Source organism: Oenanthe melanoleuca, chromosome 7 (assembly GCF_029582105.1).
Source record: "Oenanthe melanoleuca isolate GR-GAL-2019-014 chromosome 7, OMel1.0, whole genome shotgun sequence".
Classification (NCBI taxonomy): Eukaryota; Metazoa; Chordata; class Aves; order Passeriformes; family Muscicapidae; genus Oenanthe; species Oenanthe melanoleuca.
The window spans coordinates 18,092,375-18,116,878 of record NC_079341.1 but is presented as its reverse complement, the minus strand read 5'-3'; the positions used below and the strand labels follow the sequence as shown (position 1 = coordinate 18,116,878).

Sequence of the window (24,504 nt, the reverse complement as noted above, 5' to 3'; positions counted from 1 at the left end):
TTTCAAGGAATATGTGAGTTTTATGTTACTGTCTTTATAGGTTCATTGGGATACAGTCTTGCTGTATTATTGTCATTTAGTTCTGCATAAGAAAGGGTTTATTTGAATTGCAGTCATGGGATCTTCTTGATAATGAATAAATTTTTCGTGTTTCTCATACTATTTTTATTAGTCTTCACCCCAGTTATAATCTACAGGTATTCATAAGCAATATAGTGTTTTTTAGAACAGACAAGCAATTAACTATTTTAGAATAAAGCTTGTTGGATGAAATAGAAGAGGGAACAAATAAATTTTATTCCGCATACAGCCCTCTTGCTGAGAAGGCGTATTACCTTAAATGATAATTCCTTTTTTAAAAAATGGTACGCTTACACAACTTGTACATTTCTTTAGGTTTCAGAATTCATTCAGTCTATTGCTTCAGAATATTTATAATGATCCTCCTAATAGTCCATTGGAAATATGCTAACATTAACTAATATATACCCTCTGCAAGTGTTTATTTCTGAACTGGACTGGCAAAGCTATCAGAATAATACCAGTTCGTACCATACGAAGCTGAAAAACATAAGTAAAGTTTGAGTCATAACATACAAAGAAGGTGTAATCCTTACTACCTTTGAAAGTGCAGGGTTTACGTGCTTACTTTTGCTGAGTGTAATGATTGAATTGCATGTTCAGTACCAGCCACATCAATCATGTGGTAATAAACTTCTTTTATGGGGCTGCTGTTAGGTTTATTTGTATTTCTGTAGAGCCTTAACTAAGAAAATGCTTGCCTTTGTGAAATTGAAGGATAAGAAGATTTCTTCCTCTTTGAAAATAAGAGCTAAACAACTAATAAGAGCTAGACAAAGAAATTAAGTAAAGAAGCCATAGTGAAAAAAGTACTTCTGTGATTTTGTGAAACAAGTTCCCCTTTTCATAGGAGCAATGTAGTGAAAATATTTTGTTGTTGATGGAAAGAAGGTCCCAAAAAGCAGGTTTCAGTGAGTTGAAAAATCACAGATATCCTGTGTTACCTTGTCCAGGGCAATATGGAACCTAATGGCAGAGTCACCACGGCATGACAGGGCCTTTGCTCTGCTTTGCCCTCCTGGGCAGATCTCAGGAAGCACAGGGAGATCTCAGCAGGAGTACAGGACTGTGGTACGCTGTTCCATGTCAGACTCCAAATGGTCTAGTTCTTCCCTTGGCAATCTTCCTGTGCTTAAAAGAAACAGTTTGTAGCATCCCTCTGTGTCTTTCTTGAGCCAACTTTTAGCTTTCCAAGAGTGGATCTGCTTCACTGGGCAGTACTTTCAGGCAGGTCTCCTAATCAGGCCTCTTAAACTGACTAATGTACAATGGGAGTGTGAACCCCGCACAATTCACGAATTGTCCTTAGAAATTTATCTGGGGGGTTTTTGCTTCCAGATATAAAAAGATATTTTACTTCCCCATAAATTTCTACAAATATGCCTTGTAAATGCAGTATTTTCATATTCCAGCGACAGAAGTGTAATGTCTAGACACTACCATATGTATTTCAGTCAGGCACGGAAGTATTGCTGTCCTGTTTTCATTTCTTTGGCAACTGACATTCTACTGCTTTGCAAATTCACAGAGCAATGGTTTTAATAGAAAAGCAAAATACTACGTGGCACTAAAGATAAGAAAGTGGTTATAAATAAAAATTGTTACTGTTACTTCCCCTGTTTCAATTGCTCTTAATTTGCTTATGCCTCTCTAACTCTCTGAAACCTCTGTGAATAAATGAGATTACAAAGCATAATTATAAGTCAATTATGCTAAATTTTTGGTTGGAAGCTTGACCACTGGAATGCAAAACTGTATGTTTTCATCTCCATCCAAAAGTATTTCTGAAATTAAACAGTTTTTTCTGTCTTAGTAAAGCCAGAAACTGAAACTGGAAACTGAAGAATAAACGACAGAAATAAATGATGCCTTTTCAGGTTCTGAAAAAGGCTAATGGAACCTTGCAGCTGCCAAATCTGACTGAAACCAGTGGCCTGTGAATTGCAGTGTTCAAGGGAAAAAGTCAAAGATAATCCAGATGTTCAGAAGCAGAACACTTTGCAATACTTTTTCATCCATTTTCTTTCTCTTTGTATGGACTAAAAAATTACATAACTGAGATTTGCTTTAATACATTTTCTGAAGGTTATTATTTGACCTTCAGGATAATTTAGTGTGCTTAGCACATTATTTCTGCCCTTACTCATTACTTTAAAGGTGGCATTTATCAGATACATACCATTTTGAATCAGATTGTTCATGTGATGGAGGTTTCTTAGAAAGCTTCTTTTGACAGCGTGTTTATAGTCCTCCTGAAGCACGTCTCTTGGCAATCCATAAAGTGAATCTTGACAATCATAAGGAGATTGTGCATAGTTCTGGAACTATCTTTTACCATTTATTTTTGCTCATTATTTTTCTGCCTGATGAACTATTATAAGCAGAAGACTGTGAGTAAATCTTGATATAAGTGTGCTTTAAAGAACTAGTTTGTATTTTGTTCATTGGTGTGTTTGAATTAATTTTGCAGCTGAGCCCATGTTTCATTGTTAGTCTTCTACATCACCTACTTCATGGCAGCAAAATTAATAGTCATATGAAAGCATGAACAAAAAGAGGCAAATGTGTATTTGTGTTATAGATTACGTAGCCATCATTCTCTTCTGAGAAAGAGGGAAAACAGGTATCCAGTTTGGTTTTTACTAGATTAGGAGGCTGTATTGCAAAAAAAAATCACGAAGCCAGAAAGGTGGATTACTACCCTTGACCTTTCCAGGTAATTAGAATCCTGCACTCTGTTTAACTTTCAATTCAATATAAATTCATCATATACTGTTGGATTGAGTCCAGACTTCTGTAACAGTGGAAAATTCCAGTGAAGAGGGAATATCAGATAACCCTGTTTCTGTAATTAAAAGATAGTAAAATACTTAAACAAGATGAACATTTTGTTTCAGTAATGAGGCAGCAATGGCTTGTGTTCTGCTTGCTCTTAACCAATTCTTTTCCCTTGGTAGATTTTGGTCTTCGTTTAAAGCAGCATAGTGTTGTTAGAATTAAGGTGCTTACATATTATTTGAATAGATATGTGCCTTTGATAATTCTAGAAGAGAAGTCATTGGAGTTGTCTGTTAACACTTTTAGTGTTTAGAATTTAATTTTAGAGTTAGATATTTACAGAGGAAAGAGTCCTCAGAGAAAAAGGGAGGGGGAAAGAGGGAAAGGAGATGACACTTAGAATAAGTTAAAAAGTGAATCAGTTACTATTGAAAAGGTGTCTGGAGAGCAAACTTGGTAGAAGCATACTCCTACTTCCCCTTTTCCTTCAGTCTTTCCCTCGGATGGACTGTATCTTTAGTTTTCACAGAATAAAGTTCATTTTACCAGACTGGATATCAGAAAAAGGTTTTTCACTCAGAAGGTGATTGAACAGTGCAGCAGGCTCCCCTGGGAAGTGATCACAGCAGCAAGCCTGACAAATTTCTAGAAGCATCTGGACTTTTGGGCATGTGGTGTGATTCTGGGGGATGTCCTGTGTAGCGCCAGGAGTTGGACTCTCTTCCAACTCAGTATATTCTATGATTGCATATACTTAAAGTACATATGATTATATGAGTATGTATGGTTATATGTAGTTAGAGAACTATGATACAGCATTAGTCTCTTCTCTTGCCCAAGAAAGTTTTACATAATTGTGCTGAGTCCTAGGAAACTAAAGATGTTGTAAGGTGCTACTACCTTTTCCAGTTGTCTCATATGCTGTGATTTGGTATGTACAGTCTTAAGATAGTTTATGCCTTGTTGTCTGTAGAGGCTATGGTTATAGATCTGGTTACGTAGACTTAAGGGAGATTGGTGCCTCATACTGTCAAGGCTTGCAGAATTCTTGGCATTTTGAGGATGTTCAATTGCCTTTGGAGTCCCCTAGATCAACTCAACTGGCAGACAATTGTATTAGGCCTGGAGCTATTTTGCCCCAATCATATGCATTTGATATAGCTTTCAGTTTGTTGTAAATCCTGTGTTCATTCTGATTTCCTGGTCTCGTGAGTCGATTGCTGCTGTGGTTCCCAGCCATGGAGGCTCCATGTAACACCATTCAGATTCGTGATATCTTTCCACTGACCTGAAAAGCAATTTCAAAGGCTTGCCTCTATATACACAGGTGATTTTGTGCTGATTCTCCATGCTGATTCTCCACAAGTTGTACTGATTCTCTGCAAGTTTCTACAGTTTCTATCTTAACTTCACAAAGCTGATAACAGTGCACTGCTGCCTGCTGAGTGGACTTTGGTGAAATATATTAATGGAAGTCAGTTGAACTTCAGTGGACTTTAGTAGGAGACAGATGAATGGGTGACTGTTTAGGGTCTGAATTTTTCTTTCAGATCAGTGAACACGTCTTATTGCTTTGAATGGGACAAAACCAAGTGTATCAGGAAATCTGAGTCCTTTTGAGAATTAACTGGTTAATTTTGGAGGATTACACAAGGTAGAGAGTCCCGCTCTGGAGCGGCAGGACTTTAAGCTTGTATGAGAATTTATGAGGTATTAATTATTGTCAATTATTCATGTCTTTTAATAAAAACAATTCTTTTTCTGTAACCTTTTGTAAGGAAATCTTATTTTTATGTGTGGTTGCATTTGTCCTTTTTCTTTGGCTGTTTCACTTAGTGTTTTCAAATATGTCTGAAAAGTGTATTTTCATGTTAAAACTAGCTGCGTATAAACGAAAGAAACTGTCACCAGAACTATAGTCTCTTCAGTCTGCTAGAAGAATAGTTCACAACATCCTTGTTGGGGGATGGTGATTGTCAGAGCCTTTACATGGTGACAGATGTTGGCTGTTCGTCTGCTAATTTCTCATTAGAAGCAATGTGGTAGATTGTTCAGTTGCAGTTTGGTGATTGGAGGCACTGTCATGATTTCTGTTGGTGAAATGTATGATGAAGTTTACTGAAGTAATTTTAAAAATAGTCAGTGTGTTTTCAGTTTTTTAAATTCTGTCATAAATGAAAATATTTGTTTTCTCATTGCCAACAAATATCTATTATCCATGATCTGTAATTAGGTTCACAGTTTAATGTAAAGGATGAGTGGTGCTCGCTGGGCTGCATCATTGGCCTTACTGTGGTAAAATGACCAATTTTGCCTCACCAGCTGTGACTTTGGAGGCAGTGACTTTGGAGGCAGTTTGAATGATGGGAACACATAAAGCTCTACAGATTAAAATATTTCCAGCATACAGCTGTGTATGTATCAGTCAGGATTCAGCAGCAGTTCTTGCTTGATAAGCTTGCTAATGTCTTTTTGTCCTTAGAAGGAACATTGTTTCCCTGTATGGGTCTTGTACATCTCAACCCTACATTCTTTGCTGAAGCAAAACTCCCAGTGAAAAACAGCATTAGTATGACCATGGAAAGCACTGGATACAAAGACAGAAAAACTACTCACAAGGGCAATGCATTTGCCTAAGGAAATAGAGCATGTAGTTCTGTGACTAATTAAGAATTATAGAAAGAACTAAAAGAAAAAAGACAAAGTTGGGAAATAAATGGTTGATTACTCATCTTTCATCAAAAGAAGACATTTTCAAAAGACAAACCCAATTATAGCTGCTTTTCCCAATAATATTCCTATCTACTTCTCGCAAATTCCATCAAATATAGTAGGAAATAAGACTATATTGTGTTTCAGCTTCTTGTACATGTGGCAAAGCTGATAGAAAGATTGCATGCAGAATGTTCTAATTTTATACGAAAAAAGTAGAGTAAGTTATGTCAGCAAGTTAACAAGAAGTAGCTTTTTAGTTTTTCGATGAATGTGTTTTGTGAGTGCTGCAGAAATAGCCAGGTGTGGGCAAAATGCAATGATGTTGGCTGGTGCAAGTACACAAAAGCCACAGAACTCCATATAATGTAATTAACACAGTCTGGAATCCAAAATGACTCTACTTTGATTTGAAGTGGTCAGGCAAGTGTTGTTTCTCTGTGGTTTAGCATCTGATGATGCATATAAGTTGTTTTACCTTTTCCCTTTAATGAGATAGATTCAGGATATGAATTAGAGGTGTCTTAATGGATTATTCATTTCAAACTGCAAAAGACCAGGTTCAAGCATTCTGGATTTCTTCACTTCATGAAGAAAAGTGTATTCCCTTAGTCTTCTGAAGCAAAAGAGAAAGGTAATGAGATGGTAATTTCAGCAAACTTGTCATCCTGCAGTGTAATTTGATGGCTACATTTGTTTTGAAAAGATGCAGATGAACAAAATGGTTCATCTATTACAAAGCCACATTGCAATTTTTTTCAAACAAATTTGCTTGCATTTTTTAGAGTAATTGTTCAATAGAACTCATTTTTCAGTGAATGTGCATGAAAACTCTTGACTATTGAGCAAATCAGAGCTATTTTATGTTGCTTATGCTGTTTTTCTTTTTGTTTTGTGAGATATTTCCAAGCAGTGTTATTCTGTGGAATGTGGCCACAGTATAAATGACATGATTTGTTCTACAATCCAGAATATTGTTTCTGTTGTAGAATACGTTCTTACTGTGATTGTTTTTTCCCTGCCAATTCAGCAATATGCAACCCTCAAATGCAGCAAAAGATAAATCATTAAGGTTTCATAAAACACCTCCATAAGTTTAATCTCAAAAAGTTAAATTAGGCTAAATCTTAGGCTGCAGAGGAAATCTCAGGAGGATAACATGGTATAATATAATATATGAATTTATAAACAATTCCTGCTGCAAGTTTGTCCTCCTAAATTCAAGCCTCTTAAAATTTGGTTCACTTAATATGACTTATAGGTCTTGCTTTGAAGGTTTATGTAATTAAATTGTAAAAGTAAAAATCAGGAAGGAAAGGGATTTTATGTCAACCACCATGGAATTTGTCACAGTTGAAAAATTATTTTTACAAAGGCTGTCATACTATTTAATATAAAAATTCTGTCTCCTAGATGTCAGTTAAAAAATAGCATCTATTTTTAACAGTTTTATAGTTTACAGTGTCATCCAAACTGAATATAGATTAAAACCCAGAATGAAAATCCTACAGGCTTTTCTTATCCATACTTTAAAAGTTCTGATCAGAATAAGTAATCTTGAGCAAAGGGTTAAAGTGGTTTGATGGCTAGGTTAATATTGCATTTTTAGTAAGGCTGAATTGAAAGGGAAATGTTGGGAAGTACACTGTGAGCTGTACTGACCACCAGCTTCAAAGGTATTGACATAAAAGGAGAAGGACATGAAAAGAGAGCTGTCAGTGAATAAGCAACAGCAAGAAAAAACCAACAGGCATCTTAAGGCATCACACAGACAATTTGACTATTACTTTCATAATGATCTTTTTCTCCCTGGTGGAACCAGGAGCAGCTTTGATTACTATCTGTGAGATAAAATTAACATTTTAAAACTCAAATCTTTGTTTTTCAGAAACCCTCCACCTACTTTGCTACATCCTGAAAAATGGTGCAGAGGATTCAACCATTTCATTTCACAGTGAGTTTTTTCCTTTTAAAAACAGCTTATTCAACAAGACCTATTTGTGCCAATCTGAAAACAGAATTTTCTTATGGAGTTATTGCCATTGCAGGTTTTTGACTACAGGTTTCTTTTCATAGACTCTAGATCATGCCTCACTTTTTGAAAGCTTCATAGCACAGTTTGATCTTATGTAATTTTCTTCATTTGAGTTTCTCTTAATTTTGATGGACCTGAAACAGATTTATGAAATACACCTGATTTCCTTGATGGTTTTTTCCATTGAAATTTTTTGTTGAGGAGAAAAAAGGATTAGTGAAAATGACTCCTAGTCAATTAAAAATAAGAATTTTAAAGGTAAGAAAGAAAATATTTGGCTTTTTTTCTATTTTAGTAAGTTTCAGTAGGTTGTATATATATATATATATATATATAGGCACTATATATATTTAATTGAGCACCAATAGTACTGAGAGCATGATGAATGCAGCTGTCACTAAATTAAAACATGCTTTTGCTTTACTTTTTTCTTTTTACAGTGATACTAGGAAATCACAGTTAAATAGTTGCTAGCACTGTATTCAAAAACCTTTCTGCAAATTTTGACTGTTTTTTAGTATTCTTCAACATTTCATTGGAACCATTTACAGCCCAAATTGTGTAATGTGGGGAATACTATTATAACACCACTTGTCAGTGGTGACTTTTCAAGATAGGTTTGTAAATATGCATATCTACATTTTGAATCTTGTGTTCTTTGTGTATCCAATTACTTGCAGAATACAATATCCCTACCTGATACTTTTTTCAACAATTTGTATAGTAAAGTCTTTCCCTTTTAAAAGAAGTTTAAAATAAAAACACTAATGCAAATTTTATTAGTAATCTGTGAAAAATATTGTTATTTACTATGCTGATCTTTAACCAGACAGAAAAGTGAGATGTTTGTTTGTAATGTATGTGTGATGTTTGACCTACAGAGAAAGGACATTATTACTATGGCTGCAATGTAACTCAGAATCTCTCCAGTGTAGGTAGCAGAAATGCATTCCTCTAGAGCAGATTGGTCCAAGTTCTGGTTCTCCATAATGCATGTCCCTGTTTACACAGCAGGGTACCTTGTGTCCTATGGCAGGTTCAGTGTTTAAGTACAAGGGTCACCAAGTGGTGCATGAATTTCATTCTGTTATAAAAAAACATGGGTTACATTGTATTTAGAGGCTGTAGTCTGTATTCTAGGAGACCAGCACTGTGGATTATATTCCACTTGTGCTTTAGAAAGTCACTGCACCTGGTAAATAATACTACATTCCAGTCTCAGGAACACTGTGCATTAACCTTCAGAATTGTTATATTAGTTTTTCTTTCTTGGTATCTTCCCTTTTTTGAAGTCCCTGCTGGGCTTGAGAACAATACAAAAACTCAGTTAAACATTTCTTAGCATTTGTTCAGTCCTTTAGTTCAGCGTGTGCTGTTCATAAAACAAGTCAGATGTTAATACTTTATGGCTAAACTCAGTTTTAATCTTATCCTTTGTGTTTTTTATATATTGAAATTGTATCTTTTTAATCATATGGATTATTATTTACTTTTGCTTAATTACTTCCTCATCATCAACCTTTGCAGATTCTCAAATCTTGCTTTTTATTTTTACAGTGATGTGCTCAATAAAGTAAGGAAATATGCTCATGCACAATTCTCTTAACATGGAGAAATACAAGAGTTGTAATAAATACCCTACCTTATAGCTGCCTTTAAGAGAATACTGAATTTTTCTCTGACATTGTTGTGTTCTTGGGCATGTGTTAGTAAAGTTGTTATGGTACAGAGGATACAAGATGCTTTTATGGAGGCTTAGATTTACATTAGTGGTTTTTCTAGAAAAAAATTTAGATAATGAAACATTGGATCATACAACTGCAAACCTTTTAACCATTACTGATAATTGGCTCATTTATATGCATTAGTTATGCATTTGCTGATGCTCGCCTTTTGACAGCCTAGTTATGATAAATTAAAAGCAGTGATTGTATAAATTCCATACTGCCTTTTATCCATATGTTAGGACCTTGCCTGATGTTTCTGTCACCCTTGTGATGAGTGGTTAGCTTTTCAATAATTTCATTATCTGCCTCCTCCTTGATGCTAACGTCATTTGCATAACAAGCTTATCTATTCAAGTTGCTGGCCAGGCCTGTGTACTGACCAAAACAGAGCATGTAGCTTTGGCTAAGCTTTTAATTTCAGTTTGGTTTATGCAGTAATTTTGTTTATGCCAAGATTGCCAAACCAGGCCACTGTAGCCTTCTTTCACCCCATTTTGCCATCCCTTGAAATGCCATTGTCCTGAGAGGCATTTCTTATAAGTGGTTTCTAACATATTACATGATTTACAACATGCCTGAGGTGGAAGTTTCTTTGTTGGTAAATCTTTAAGTTGCTAAAATAGTGATCATAAATTTTTCAGGAACGAAATCTGTATTTTTGACTATGATACTATTGCCTGAAGAGATGAAGATTTTGCAGCAGCATTTTAGTCAGATGCAATGTTTATAAAATCTGAGCGAAGAATGTCAGGATGGTTTTTAGCTTGGTGAATCTGTTTCTATTCCCAGCTCTGTTGGCCTTGAGTTGAGATGTAGACTGTAATGTGTTTTTCTCATAAGAAATTTTACAATGAAGATAGTAAATCTGAGTTAGATATTTTGTTTTTAAAAAATACAGAGAAGATACAATTTCAGCTCTCATCTCTGGAAACACCCTAATTTTGTATTTGGTATCTACTAAGATACAGGCAGCACATATATACTCTCTTGACATTAGATCAATAAAGTTCTATGTGTGTGTATTTATCTGTACTACTGTGATTGTGTATGAAAAATTTGGCTCTCCATTCATAATGTGAGAAATAATTAATTATCTTTATTTTATCTACATATCAATAGAATTTTTGCCATTTCTGTAAGACCATGTAAACTACCACAGCAGTGGCAAATAATTTTCTTGGCACTTTACAGCTTGACTGATCTCAAGGGATAAATGGGAGAGTTAATATATTCTTGTAGCAGGAGAATGCAAAACTTTTATTTACATTACATCACAAAATGGTAATTTCAATTAAAATTAGTAGTGGTATCTCCAGAGACAGACATTCTCTTTTAAAATTTATTTAACCAATAATCATTGGTTAAATAAAATAAAATTGGTTAGATTAACTATTATGGTTCTTTGAATTAATTAGTCATTCTTGAGCTGGAGGGAATTAAAGAATTAAGAAATTCAGGAAGTAATAAAGTCAAAATGTGAACTTCAGGATTTATGGTCACATTTATCATCAGAATGTAACTTTTAGCAATGACATTGCAAATAGAGTACAAAGATAATTTTTTGTCCTGATAAACTCACTTTATTGTACTCTATTTAAACATGGCTTAGCAAGCTGAATTTCATATTGATGAGTCTACATTCAGAGTTATTCGTTAATAGATCATCTAGATTATATAGGTTTTAAGTGGTCCATTTATATTTAAGTTCTCTGAGTGCAGATTAAATTTTTTCACAATCTAAGCAATTGTTTAGTGACATTCTGTTCATGTTACATAAAGAACATTTTACCATTTCTTTCACTGAGAACATGATATGCATTTGACATAACTTATTAACTTCACAGGGTCTGGAAAGGCCGAGGTTTGCAAATGTCAGAAAGATACAGATTGCAATGCGTGAGGTTATCACCAAATCTGTACATTTTTACATTTCATTCATTGATATAGATTCTCAGAATCTGTCTACAGATGACCTTGAAATACTAGATTATAGTACCTGGCAAAAGATCTCTACCACTTTTGAACTTTGCATGAAACATATGTATTTATACAGAGGAATGGACATATATAATGAATACAGTTATCTTCAACTTTCTAATGAGTAATTGTAGTAAAAATCCTGCCTCAAATCAGCTGCATGCTATAGTGTCAAACTGGGAGAGGTACCTAAGGGAGAAATCCGGTACACATGTAAAGCATACTGTTTCTAATAAAAGGCTTGAGATGTACAAGGTTCTGAAGGGTTTTTGTTTTTCTGGACCTTCCAGAAAGACCAAAGAAACAGAGCAGATGAATTCCTGGTGAAAGGCTATTCAATTTCATCGTGCAATTAATATATGTATTTGGTGGTTTTCAGATGCTCCCTAGAGTTGTTCTGATTGCATTTCTGTTGTCAGTGGTAAAATTTCAAAGATTTCAACATGAGCAACTCTCAGACCTGTGCTAAAGAGCTGCAAGAGGTGCCACTCCTCAGAGTTTCTGTAGTTCGTTCTCTAAATCATGTATATGAGTCAAAATAAATTGTAATGCTTACTCAGCCCAAATAAGGCTCGGAAACCTGTTGTAAGTTTTGAAGATTTAGAAGAGATAAAAGTATTTACTACACCTAATTTTACAATTTCAGTGCAATAGAATCTTTGTTATATTCCAAATACTCTAAATTAAACTATATGGTGCTTGATGTTGAACATTAAACCAGAAGAAGATTTATTAAGAAAACAGGTGATGGTGACATTTCAGCATTTGACTATTTGTCTCATTCTTAGGGAGGATTAGTAATTTACAGCATTTGTTACCAAAAGGCAGATCAATAATGTTATAAATGTGTTCTGACCATCAGAATTTATACCATGCATGTGAGTTCTTTGTCATAAATGCAGTCTTTCATCCTGATATCTGATTGTAGCAGAATGAACAGTTAAATCCTTATTATTTATCATGGGATGCTGTGCAAGACAGGAGACCTATTTAACCTACACACATATCCGTAGTGCCCAGCATTTGCTTTTTCCAAAGGGACAGCTATATATAGTGCTGAAGATAAGGTTATTTCTATCCTTTGAGTCCTGCTGAATTAGGACCAAAACCAGAAATGCCGTTGGCAAAGCTGTCACAGTTTTTTAGTTCACTTTTGCAAATTAGTGACCTGCAGCAGTGGGGGTTGGGCAGGCCTGCAAGTAGAAAGCAGGGAAGTGTCAGAGAAGCAGGCGCATTCCTGCATCTCATTAGAAATGTAGTTCATGAAATGTCTTCATGTCTTGGCTGCACGTGACTGAGCAGTGCCTGCCACAGCTACATGTGGTACAGGGGTAGAAGGAGCACTCAGTTACTGAGCATTTTAACCAGCTAAAAAAATCTCAGAGGTTGTTTTTTTCCCTTCCTTAACAGGAAGGTTTCTGACCTACATGATCCTGCTTGTCAGTGTCTGTCCTTCCATTTCTCTAAGCAGGGGAATCAACCCATTTGAGGTCATGGTCTTGATTTCATTAATCTTGCATCATGAAGCAGCCTTGTGATGTAAGTAATCAGGTAAGTATGTGGAGTAAAATAAAGCCTCAGAACCTGGAGACCTCTTTCTTCCTGCTTAGGAGAGAATGCTCCCTCCTTTCAAGAGGATATGACCTTACTCTTTCTCTTCTCCCTCTTGGAAATTTCCACTCTAGAACCTCAGCTGAGCCACTCTAAAGCATCTCTGTCTTTGGGGGCAGTCTGGTAACTCTTTTCTGGGCCTGGGAGGAGAGGATCTTAGCACCTCAGGATGACCTGGAGTCTGGTTGAAGACCCTGAAAAGCTCTTTTATCCTAATAGCAGAGTCCTGGAAAAATTCCTCACTGCTAGACAGCAGATACTTGTGCACGGAGTGAATACGTGGAGGGCAGGGGAGAGAATGGTCTAGAGCTGTGGGAGGAGCAGGTGATGGGGAAAGAACCCGGATGAGGCAGGGAGTGGCAGGTAGATAGGGACGAGAGGAGTGGCAATGAGGATTTTAGGTAACAGTTGGGCAGCACAGAGACTTTATATCACTGTCACCCAGAGGCTGTTGTGTGGATTCCCCAGCTCTAATAGAGTCTAACATACAGTCATAATTTCTTCCAAATATTAACCTATGTATCTTCTGTGCATGTAGATATTAAATACTTGCTTGATGTCTGGTTGGATATTTGAGTTATGAGACAAAATGAGTTCCAGCAATATACTTCTAGCAGATAAGAAATCACCAGAAAATGTAGCATTTACAAATGTAATAATTGAAAAAAAAAAACAAAATACTGGCGATAAATCATAATGTAACCAAGCTATGAGAGTTGCAGCTGCTTGATTTCTTTCTTTTTAAAGAAAGTACTTGGGGTCAAATAGATCCTAATAGATCTAATCAAAGAGAATTTCTGAAAGAAAGAACTGCTGCTGCTCCACTTAGGTTTGGCTGCAATAGTGAGTGACGTTAGTAATTATTTTTCTATTTCTAAACTTAGACCACCACAGCAGTTCTTATGAAATCTATTTCTTTCCATTTATTCATTAGTAAATATTAGCTCATGAATGCTGATAAATATCTCTCCTTTTCAGCCATCTGATTCGCTACTTGCGAAATGGCTGTTTACACTGTCAGACCCAGCAATTCCAACAATGTTATCATCCGAGTGCAAGCAGCCAGTGAATTTTTAGAGGCTGTCTCAGATGGGCCTGTGTGGATGGGAGGCTGCTCTTATCCTCTGCTAATAAATGCTTCATCTTTGCTTGTAATTGTGGCAGAATGGAAATGGTGCTTAGGAGCCTGGCTGTGAGATTGCAGCAAATGGCTGCAACCTATGTTTAATGTAGTGACGCTAATGAATTCTGAGAATTAATTTTCAGCTAAGAAAGCATGATGGAAGATACTAGAATTTTCAATTAGGTAATGGATTGACTTTCGTCAAGGCAAACATACTGGTTTTATTTCTTTTTCAGTCTCTACATACTTAGCCTTTTATTATTTTAGATCCAAAAAATAGCAACTAAATGTGTTGCTTTCATCATACCTTATTTGAAACCCATCTTGTAGTAGATTTGCTGGTCAATTTTGCTCAGTTTAAACTAATGCAGTACCTTTTTATTTATTTATTTATTTATTTATTTTTTTTATTTCCATGAGCCAAACAATTTGGCTGAATTTGCAGGTGCAGCACATTTACTGGTTTTATGAATAATTGGGGTATGGTTGATGTTTGACGGTGCCTGAGCTAACTGTTCAAACTGGTCTTAAATGAATGCTCAGATGAGAAGCTGAAGATATTTTAGTTTTCTTTTTTCCTCAGAAACAAATCCTTCATTACCAGGGCTTTTTAGTGTTGTTTTTCGCTTGTACAATGCACACACTGATTTCAGAATATTTTGTGATAAGTGAAATTGTAAAACTGTTTTGTTACTGTATTCTTTCAAATGTTAACATTACTGAATTTTTGTTTATTACTTCTTTTATTATTTCTTTTTTTCTGGCATACATTAGATACATCTAATTAACTGGCAACTTTTAATTCAGACACTCATATAATTAACTTTTCCATACATTATAGTTCTATGTCAGATTGCAGATCAGTAGAAAACTTTGTGATAATTCTCACCTTTTTGCAGGCTTTAGCATTGTAAGAGCTGATATTCTATTTTTTTTTTTTTTTTTTTCCTGAAGAACGTTATAGTGCCAATACTGCTTCCAGTAGGATGTCAATGACACTTTATTGAACACCTGTGGTGACACCAGTAGTCTGATGCATCATTTTTCATTTGCACTTAGGTGGTGGCCCAAGAATTTTTATTTTACAGATGATGTTGACTAAGAACAGCAGCAGCAGGCATTCATGTTGCACTAAAAACACCACAGTTGGACTGACAGTGTGTAGAAGCAGAATATTAATAGGCCTTTTCTACATAGAGAGGAATAAAGACAAAGGAATATGCACTAAGAAACATAAGGGCTATGTTTTCAGTGTCACAGGACAGCTTTCCATCATACATTCCATCACAGCATGCCTGGTGAGATATCGAATTGGCACTGAATATTTGAGTAGACTGAGCCCTCAGTACTTACAGTGACTAAGCTGCAAGCAGTTTACTGCCTCTGAAACATAGAAAGGTCTAATTTCTTGAAGTGACTGTGTCAAAACTTCTGCTGTTTAGAGGCAGAAGAGAGTGTGTGCTTTACACACATCAGTTCCCTATGGCCTACCTGGTCTTTCTGCTGCTGTGTTTTTAAAGTGATAGGAACTTGCCATTTGACTTGATGTCTTAAACTGACTCCAGTGGAAATGTTCATTATCCTGTCAGTCTTATCCCTGAAGTACTCACACATGAAGTTACAGACATGGATTTAAGCAGCTCTCCCTCACCTTTGCATAGCTGTTAGTTACTAGCTCTCTGCTTTATTGCATCATCTTGTTAACCATCTGAGAGAGACTGTTCTTCCGATGCAGGCACAAACTTGGCACAATAGGAGGTGTGCTCGGTATGAGCTTGGAACAGAGTTTGTTCACAAAATCTTGTTGATGTGTTTTGTGTCATTAACTTAGTCATCCTGCGATTTAACAAAGTTTTGGGTGTGTTTTGGGTGAAATCCTACATGAACACAGACTGCAGAAATATCCTGTTACCAGAGAATGAGGGCTGCATTTAGATGAAACAATAGATGAACATAGATTGTTGCAAAAGTGAAGTGTGTACACAAAGTGAATAGTCAGTGGGGGATTGGTGGGATTTTGCAACAGAATCAAAGAATCTCTAAAGATCTCCAAAATCACCTCCTTTACAGAACTTACCTGTGCTTATTAAAACATAGCCAGACCTTAAAAGCTCACATTTCAGGCATGCAAGAGAGAAGCTAAGAATTTTCTTCTCCAAAATGTCTCTTCTTATTGAGCTTCCACAATGAGTGCCGTATCCTGGACATTTGGATGTTCACCTAGAGGCCATGTATATAGAAAAGCTCTCATGCAACTTCTGTATCCTGTCTGTAGAGTGTATCTGTGGGTGCATTGTTCAGAGCTCAGAGAATTCCTATGAATCACTTCGTGCCACCAAAGTCAAACGTTTGCATGTTCTTCACACTTTTGATCAACACAAGATATCCTGTCTGGAGCTGTGAACTTTTTTAGGACAATCCATTTAAACGCTAATGTTATTATCTGAAAAGCAAGTGCCTTTTGTGATGAAACAAGAGATAATGGTTTTAAACAAAAAGAGCCGATTCAGACTAGATATCAGAAGGATGTTTTTTATGTTAAGGTGAAACACTGGCAGAGGGTGGTAGATGCCCCATCCCTGGAAACAGTCAGGGCCAAGTTGAACAGGATTCTTACTAACTTGATATAGTTGGTGTCCCTGTGTACTGCAGGAGTTTGGACTAGATGACCTTGAAAGTTTCCTTACAGCACAAACTATCTATGATCCTATGACATCTATCATCTATCTATGACATAGATTCACTTGGATTCAGTTACAGTACTGAAAAACTCCCGATGAAATCAAATTTTAGAACATTTATATATTAACAATAAAATATAAATACTGTGAAGTTGGAATTATTGATAGAATGGTAAAAGTCCTGAGTGCATGAGCTTTTCAGACTGAAATCTCCACTTCAGATACTTGCCATCAATCTGTGAATTTGTATAATGTACAGCACTTGTTTTGTTCTCTTTTCCTCTGTCTTCCTGATTAATGTTGTCTTTCTTTTCAAATGCTTTTTTCCTTTTTCTCAGGAGACATGAATTTAAACGGAATTGACATGGACCATATTGTCTGTGTGGGTGTATTGACTTTTAAAACTCCCAGATTACAAAAAAGAAAAGGGGTAGGGGAGATTGTCAGAACCTGTTCAAGGCTAATGATGGATCTTTTCATGGAGGGAAGGACTGGTATTTATAGTGTTGTGCTCAGAAGGATGGAGATAGAGCAGCTTGTGTTGCTTTAGTGTTTCTATCAGGAGACTACAGTTCTAGCCTATAGAAAATATTTCCAAAACTGGTAATGCATTTTACTGACTTCATTTTCTGGACTCGATGTACAGAAGAGGATAGCAAAATGGCTTTCGGGAACCTAAAGTATTAAAGTTATGTTCAAAGAAATTTCAGGATCACTTTAAAACCAGACTTTAGTCTTCAATAAAGTCTTTGAGGTGAGGCTAAACTTTAATAACTTGCTAATGTGTTTGGTAGTATTTGAAATCAATTAATGTGTATGATTTTTTATAATGTAGTTTAAATTTTGTACATTGTTGCTTTTATTACTGGAATATAAATTCTAAAAGGTATTAAAGTTCCATTGAGCTTTTGGCTAAAATAATAGTATTTATTTGTGATGTTTGACCCTTCAAGGGAAGTACATTGGTTACTTATTCAGCAAATATGAAAGGAAACTGTGAAGTATGTAATATGAATGCTTCTCATCAAGTAAATTTATCTTGAGCTATAATTTGATAAAATTTTAGATACCAGAAGGGAGGTCTATACTGAATTGCAGCACTTCTTTTTCACATTCTCAAATAATGTCAATATCTATTGTTTCAGCAAGATTATTAGAATTATTTAATATTATTAATTAGAGGATACTTGAAAGTAGTCTTATCGTAGTGGATCATTCTTCTGTTTGAATAGTATTATTTCAGCTTATTATGCAGAAAATAATTCAACTTGAGTGATGGCTTATTGAAACTTAAATCTCAGTTATATAAATTAGCATGGTACTTTATTTTATGCTGATTTAATAGGACGTATTTCTTTACTCATTACTAGTTACCTGTTGCTATCAGGGAAAGAACCTTGGTACCCTGGCTAACATTTAATTCTGACTGATTCCTTTCTCTTTCAGACTGAATTATGCAGGTTTGCAGAATTTTCAGTAATTCTCATGTGAACACTCATCATTGGGATAAAGAATATCTACCCATAACATTCACTTTAAAAACAAAGTTTATTTCTGTATCAAATTGTTCTGATTAGTGCTGTACCACATGATTTTCAATAGGCTATATCCTACAGTTTGTAGTCAAATTCTCATTGGAGAATAGATAGAAAATTAAAGTGAGTGAAGTATTGTCTCTTCATCTTAACTTTTATGTATAGTAACTGTACAGCTCTTACAGGATACAATGTCATTTTACCCTTTTATCTAGTTACAGTTAAAAAGAGAGATTAAAAACTTGAATTTGTAGCCTTTATACTAATATACTTGTAGAGTGTATTCACTTAGCTAAATATTTTTTGCTGGATTTATTGCAGCATGGAAGAGTCTTGTTACATATTGAGGAGCTCAGATTTGTGTACTCAGAGTAACAGCCACACAGTAAGCTGACTGCATTCATACTGTAGTGATGGAACATCATCTGAGATCCCTATTTCTCTGTCACAGGTGTCTAATCAAAGATTTTGAAAAGCGTCCTTCAGTCACTCATCTTTTGGAGCATCCGTTTATTAAGCAAGTACATGGTAAAGACATGTCTTTGCAAAAACAGCTGGCTGAGCTCATTCAAGAACAGCAGCAGCTAGGCTCCATAGCCAAAACAAGGTACTGTACAAGGTACTGTATGTAGCAACCTCTATGCTACAGCCCTTCTTCCCTACACTTACACTGGAAACACAAATTGAAACTTTGAATGTGACTTTTACTGTTTCAAATGATCATATTAATGTGTTGACTGACAATATTATTAGCAATAAGTGCTGCTTGCCATGTGAATAAATGTCAGAGTCATGTTTTCCCTTTGGTACTTTTTAAAGCTAGTTTGATCAGCCATAATGCAACCTTCTTTGCCTTTCTTTCTCCCACTGAACTCTGTTCTATGCTTGTTCTCATTTGACTCAGTCAGAAAGATGTTGATAATTCCAGAATGTTCTGATTTGTGGAGATAAATGTTGGCATGAAACATAACATCATACTTTGGTTACAGATCTATAAAAATATAACTATGAGCATTCAAGTGACTACTAGATAAAGTTAAGAACAGAAAATTTTGAAGGCTGCTGTTTGATTAAATCCTATTAGTAAGAAGGCTGTTCAGTACTGAAAGTAGTTGTTTTGCCTGTGGTTTAATAATAACTTCTATTTTTTCATTCAACCCAGTAGTTCATTTTAAAATGTACTTAAAAGCAATGCATGTTTATCAGCAGAAGTGGCATCTTTTGAGGCTGATTGTAAATATGTCTTAGTTTAGTTGTTGTCCAGAGGGTGGCAGAATTTCACTGTTTCAAAAGAGAATTAAATGCAAATGAATACACTGTCCCAAGCTCAGCAATCATTCTGTAATATGAAATTCTAGAGTTAGATAAGCTCTTGCCCATTATTATAAATAATCACCTACTAATGTTGATGAAGTAAATGATGTGTTATGATTCATAACTCATAAACATATATATGCTTGCATGCCATAAAACTCTGTGGCTTAATTGCTAAAGGCCCAAACAAAAGTGTGCAAGTTAAAATAAAGGAATAATTGTTAAGTAGAATTTCAAGGTGAAGCTGACTTCTGTGAGTGGGTTTTGTTTGTTTGTTTTTGTGGGGTGTGTATATTTGTTCTTGTTTTCTTTGTTTTCTGGGAAAACATACCTGGAAATGCTTGCTGTGGGTGGGAGTTATGCCAGCATTATAGTAGAAGTTACTGCTTTATCTAGTTTCCTAATATTCCTTTCCCATATAGCACCTCACAGATCACATTGTCTACAGCTATGGCATAGCTGGCCTAAGAGGTGTAAGAATTTTTCCAGCTGTTGACCTGATTGCACATATAGACAGAGTGAAATGATCCTTGTGCTAAGAGGAGCTCTGAAATGGATTTTTCATGGTATTCCGATACATTCTTCTGGGATTGAGCTCCATAATGTGGAGTGACAAAGAACCAAGACCACGACAGCATTTCTTTTCTCAAGCCTTTTCATGTATTAGCTGGGTGTGCTGTGACAGACAAGCTTCAGCACCTTAGACATGACTGGACTGTAAGGAGGATTTTGCTTCCCAGCACCCTAGTATGAATCAGTGCTCATCTAAGGGAGTTTTAACTCCTTGTCTGTCTTGTTACTACCTAACCCAGCTTAAATATTTTATTTCAAACAAAAATCTTTCTGATTGCTTTAGCGCTATACTGTGGTATCCTTACTTCTTCTGTGAAGCACCAGCCCTTTGTGATCAGGGTTGAGAGCATGCTCAGTGAGGACAAAAATTTACTTATTGTTTACCTCTGAAATCTATAACAAATTGTTCAGAATTACATTCTAAAGATTTCAAACTTGATCCAATTGGTCCAAGCTTTAATTAGATAGCAAAAATACATCTCTGCAAGATATTAAGTCTGTGGGCCAGAAAGTTACTACTGGACTAGAAACATAAGATTATTACAAAAGAACCAACCATCAAGAGCATCTAATTATAATTTTCCCCAGAGGATTGACATAGCCTCATAACAATAAAATACTTGGCTCTGTAATAGGGATATTGTACCCTCTAGAAAAATTGTTACCAATTAAAAGCCTTTAAAACCTCTGTAATGCATCTACAACATAATTTTAAATACAAAATTTGACATGCAGAAGAACATATGACCAGATGGTACTGCTAAAAATTTACTGACGTTTGTTTGTAATGATCTGTAGAAGTCATTGGAATGTATAGTCACCACTTCAGAGAAAATAGGGCCAATTCAAATCCATGTTTGGTAAAACCTGTCTATTACAACATTGAATATAGTGCATACTTTTCTGTTTATTGATATGCCCATGACAGGCACAATGAAATATACACTAATTTCCTGGTGTTCAGAAATAAAGAAAAATAGACATCCATTTTAGCAGTACGGCAACACTACAAATCAATCACTTAAAAGATAAGTAAGAGAAAATGTTCTCAGAGCACAGACTGGAAATTTCCAGAAACTGGAAACACAACCAGAAATTGTTCTCTGATGCTATACACAATGTAATTTAAGGCAGTTCTTCCATCCTTCTTTTATATGAATATTAGGCAAATGAGTTTACAACTCCTTTTCCTCCCCCTTTTAATAGATATATTTTTTAATCTCAAAGCTACTTTGGCCCCCAAAAGTGATTCTGTTCTGAGTATAGTGCATGTGTTTTTACTGGAGGTTGTAAAATATAGCTGTAGCATTTATATTGTAATTAAGGCTGTGTTAGTGTCTCTATTATGACCTTGCTTCAACAGATTACTTCAGGCTGAACCTTGATGTAAAGGAACAAAATTAAGTCTCTGCAACCTGTGGGAAATAGACTGTGTATCTCTGTGTGGCAGTATCACACTCTCCCCTTTTTTCTTTCTCATTGTGTTGAGTATTTTTCTTGTAAATCTCAGGAATTAATTTTTAAATTGGCAATAATGCAAAGAAAAATGCAGAAACCTGTTGTGCCTTTGTGAATTCTAGAAAGAAACAAACAAACAAACTGTAAACATAAATGCTTAACTGCACCAAGAAGCAAAAGTAAAGGCCTCTTGGAAGACCCTAAAGATGTTAGGGGTGAAGGAGAGAGAGATTAGAGAAGAAGCTTCCCAACGAAGGCAAAAAATTCTTGGTCTGTTTTGCTTTGCTGCTCAGGTTGGCAGCAAAATGACTTTTTGATTTAGAAGTCTGTGTGATCAATCTAGCTTTTCTTTCCCCATCCCTTGGTAGCAGGATGTAAGAGTGTACAGCTATTTACAGTGCACTTCTATTACTATAACTGGTTGCTTTCTTTCAAACTGTATCTTTACCACCAGTAGAACAAATGAATGCTTCCTGCCTTTTCATGAAATGGTTCTCTCAAGGGAGAAATACTTCGTGTTTTTCTTGTCCGACAAAATCCAAGAAAACTGTCCCTTCCAGGTATTCCTACCTCATAAAATGGTAACAGGAGGGTGCTTCAGAGCATAGAGCCTTTTTCAACAGACAGTGCTCATCACTAGACTTTTGGAATCAATCTAATGGTGTTCTTCAGGTCTCTTCTATCCCAAACCATCCTATAATAAAGTTAGGTACCTTTTGCACCTGGCCTTTTGCACCCTTTATGGCAGTTCTTTTGTTTTGTGAAGAGACTACATCTTGCAGGGAAAGAAAATTTAGAAACTTACTTCAGAAAATTACTGGAAACTTAAGTAAGATAACATCTTTGGTTTTCCTTTTGCTTAGAGTTTGTACTTTTTATAAACTGCCAGAAAGGAAGGGCAATTGAAAAAATGGCTGATAATTCTATTTTTTAATGCAAAAAATATACTGACAATTATTTCCCCAATTAAGAGTGTTTCTGCTTTTTAAGAATTTTTGAATTTAAGAATGTTTTAAAATGTTTTAAAAGCAGATTGTATTTGTGATGTAAAACTGTGGAAGTAATGAAAGGATAATATTGTATTTTTCCTTCCCACTCTGTCAATACACTGGAGGACATAGGGTCAGTAGAAAACTGATGAGGCTAGCAGGAGATTTGAAGCTAATGTGATGTTATGCTCCTAATATCCTCTTCTTAATCATGTACTTAGGAAAATGAGTTAAGTGCTGGTAAATATGTGCACAAAGGTATATATGTTTTACTTATATTAACTAAGACAAGTGTCCTTATTTATTTACACAGGCTTAAAAGGAGCCCTTTCCAATAAAAAAAATTGATTCCTTTATCACTTAAGGGGAACAAACAGCAGGAGTTTAATACACAATCAGATAACAGATTAGTTTACAAAGCCATTCTGCAATTAGACATGCTTAGGTTTGAATGTGCCCTCTTCCCCCTCCTCCTTGCACCTCTGGTAGATGTGTCTGTATCTGCAGTTTGTTGCAGTTCAGTATTGTGGCTACGATGTTTTGCTCCAGGAAGAAAAAGCTTCACAGATGAGTCATGTTAGCTAATTACATCTTCATGCAGTAAAGCAACTGTTAAAATATTTCCTTCATTTGTAGACCAAGGTGTGCTCCCATCTCTAACAGTTTTATAGTAAGTATATTTTCTTGGCAGTAAAATAAGAGGTTGAATTCTGTGTGAAAGGGAAACAACACTTAAAAACCCTGGTAGTACATCATCCATTCTTACTCCTTTGAGAATCTGGCTCGTCAGCAAAGCGTAAGGTTTTTGCATATAGTGCCTCAAAAAAAAAAAAAAAAAAAAAAAAAAAAAAAAAAAAAAAAAAAAAAAAAAAAAGGATCAAAAAGAAGCCACAACCTAATACCTAATTGAAGACCAGGAAATTGAAGATTTAATTGAATGGAATTTTGAACAAATTCAAATGGTCACCATGCTGCCCACAGGAAATAATGCCCACTATAACAATTTTTCTTTCATAGAAAATTCTTTCTTTCATTATTTGTCTTCTTGTATCCTTCTTTCATTGCATCATATGTACAACATGAAGCAAACTACCATCTGTGGAGATGTAGTGGGACTGTCAGCAAAATCTGCTGTCTTCCCACTGTTTTATTTTCTAGCTGACAAAACAGTTTGCATGGTTTTATTTAGTTGCAATTCAAATAAACTATTAAAGAATAGTTTTCTAGAACTCATTGAGTAGCCAGAAGGAAATAAGGAAAATGAGTAAAAATAGACATAAGAAAAATATGATCATTTAATGTGATTCACAATTGTCAGGGAAGCTGTATACATGGCTAACACTCTTCTTCCTTTTTATTGGAGGCTTTCATTGCAATAATTCTTCTGATCATGTAATAGCTCTTGGATGTGAAAACACTCTGTTTACTGAATCAAAGCTGATTGGCTTGAAATATAGAAGTGTACATAAAGGGGGGGGGAATGCAAATGCGTTGATATTAATTTTTCAGAAAGGATTCCAAGAGTATATGAAGATATGATTAAAGAAACCTGCTACATCTTCATATTAACCTTGAACTTTATAGATAAACAAGTGTTTCCTACCAAGTTACAGTTCTATTCTGTTAGTGCTTGCTGTAATATTTAGCCTTGTTATGGGATGCTTGATCATGTGACTCTTACTTTCTACACAACAACCAATGCAAAAGCAGTCTGTCAAGGACTGTCACTGAGGATCAATGCTAAATGTTACTCAGCAGGATGCAGACTGTATCTCGGTGGGTGTCCTTCTACTATGCTTTGATTATATTTGTTGTAAAGAAAAGCCTAGTTGCGCTTGCAGCCTTCATATTTCACACCCTCTCTGGAAGACATGTTACAGCCTCTTAATTTGTTCCCTTTTCAACATGAT

The 24,504-nt window shown here is 35.5% G+C and overlaps 1 protein-coding gene across 1 annotated transcript in view; it reads left to right on the top strand.

Moving 5' to 3' along the window:
• The window catches only part of MYO3B (myosin IIIB), a 178,516-nt gene that overhangs the window by 46,851 nt on the left and 107,161 nt on the right, over window positions 1–24,504 (top strand). Inside the window, exons 8-9 of the mRNA XM_056496889.1 lie at window positions 7,460–7,525; window positions 18,712–18,867. Coding sequence (XP_056352864.1) covers window positions 7,460–7,525; window positions 18,712–18,867 — 222 coding nt within the window. The remainder of the gene's footprint in view (window positions 1–7,459; window positions 7,526–18,711; window positions 18,868–24,504) is intronic.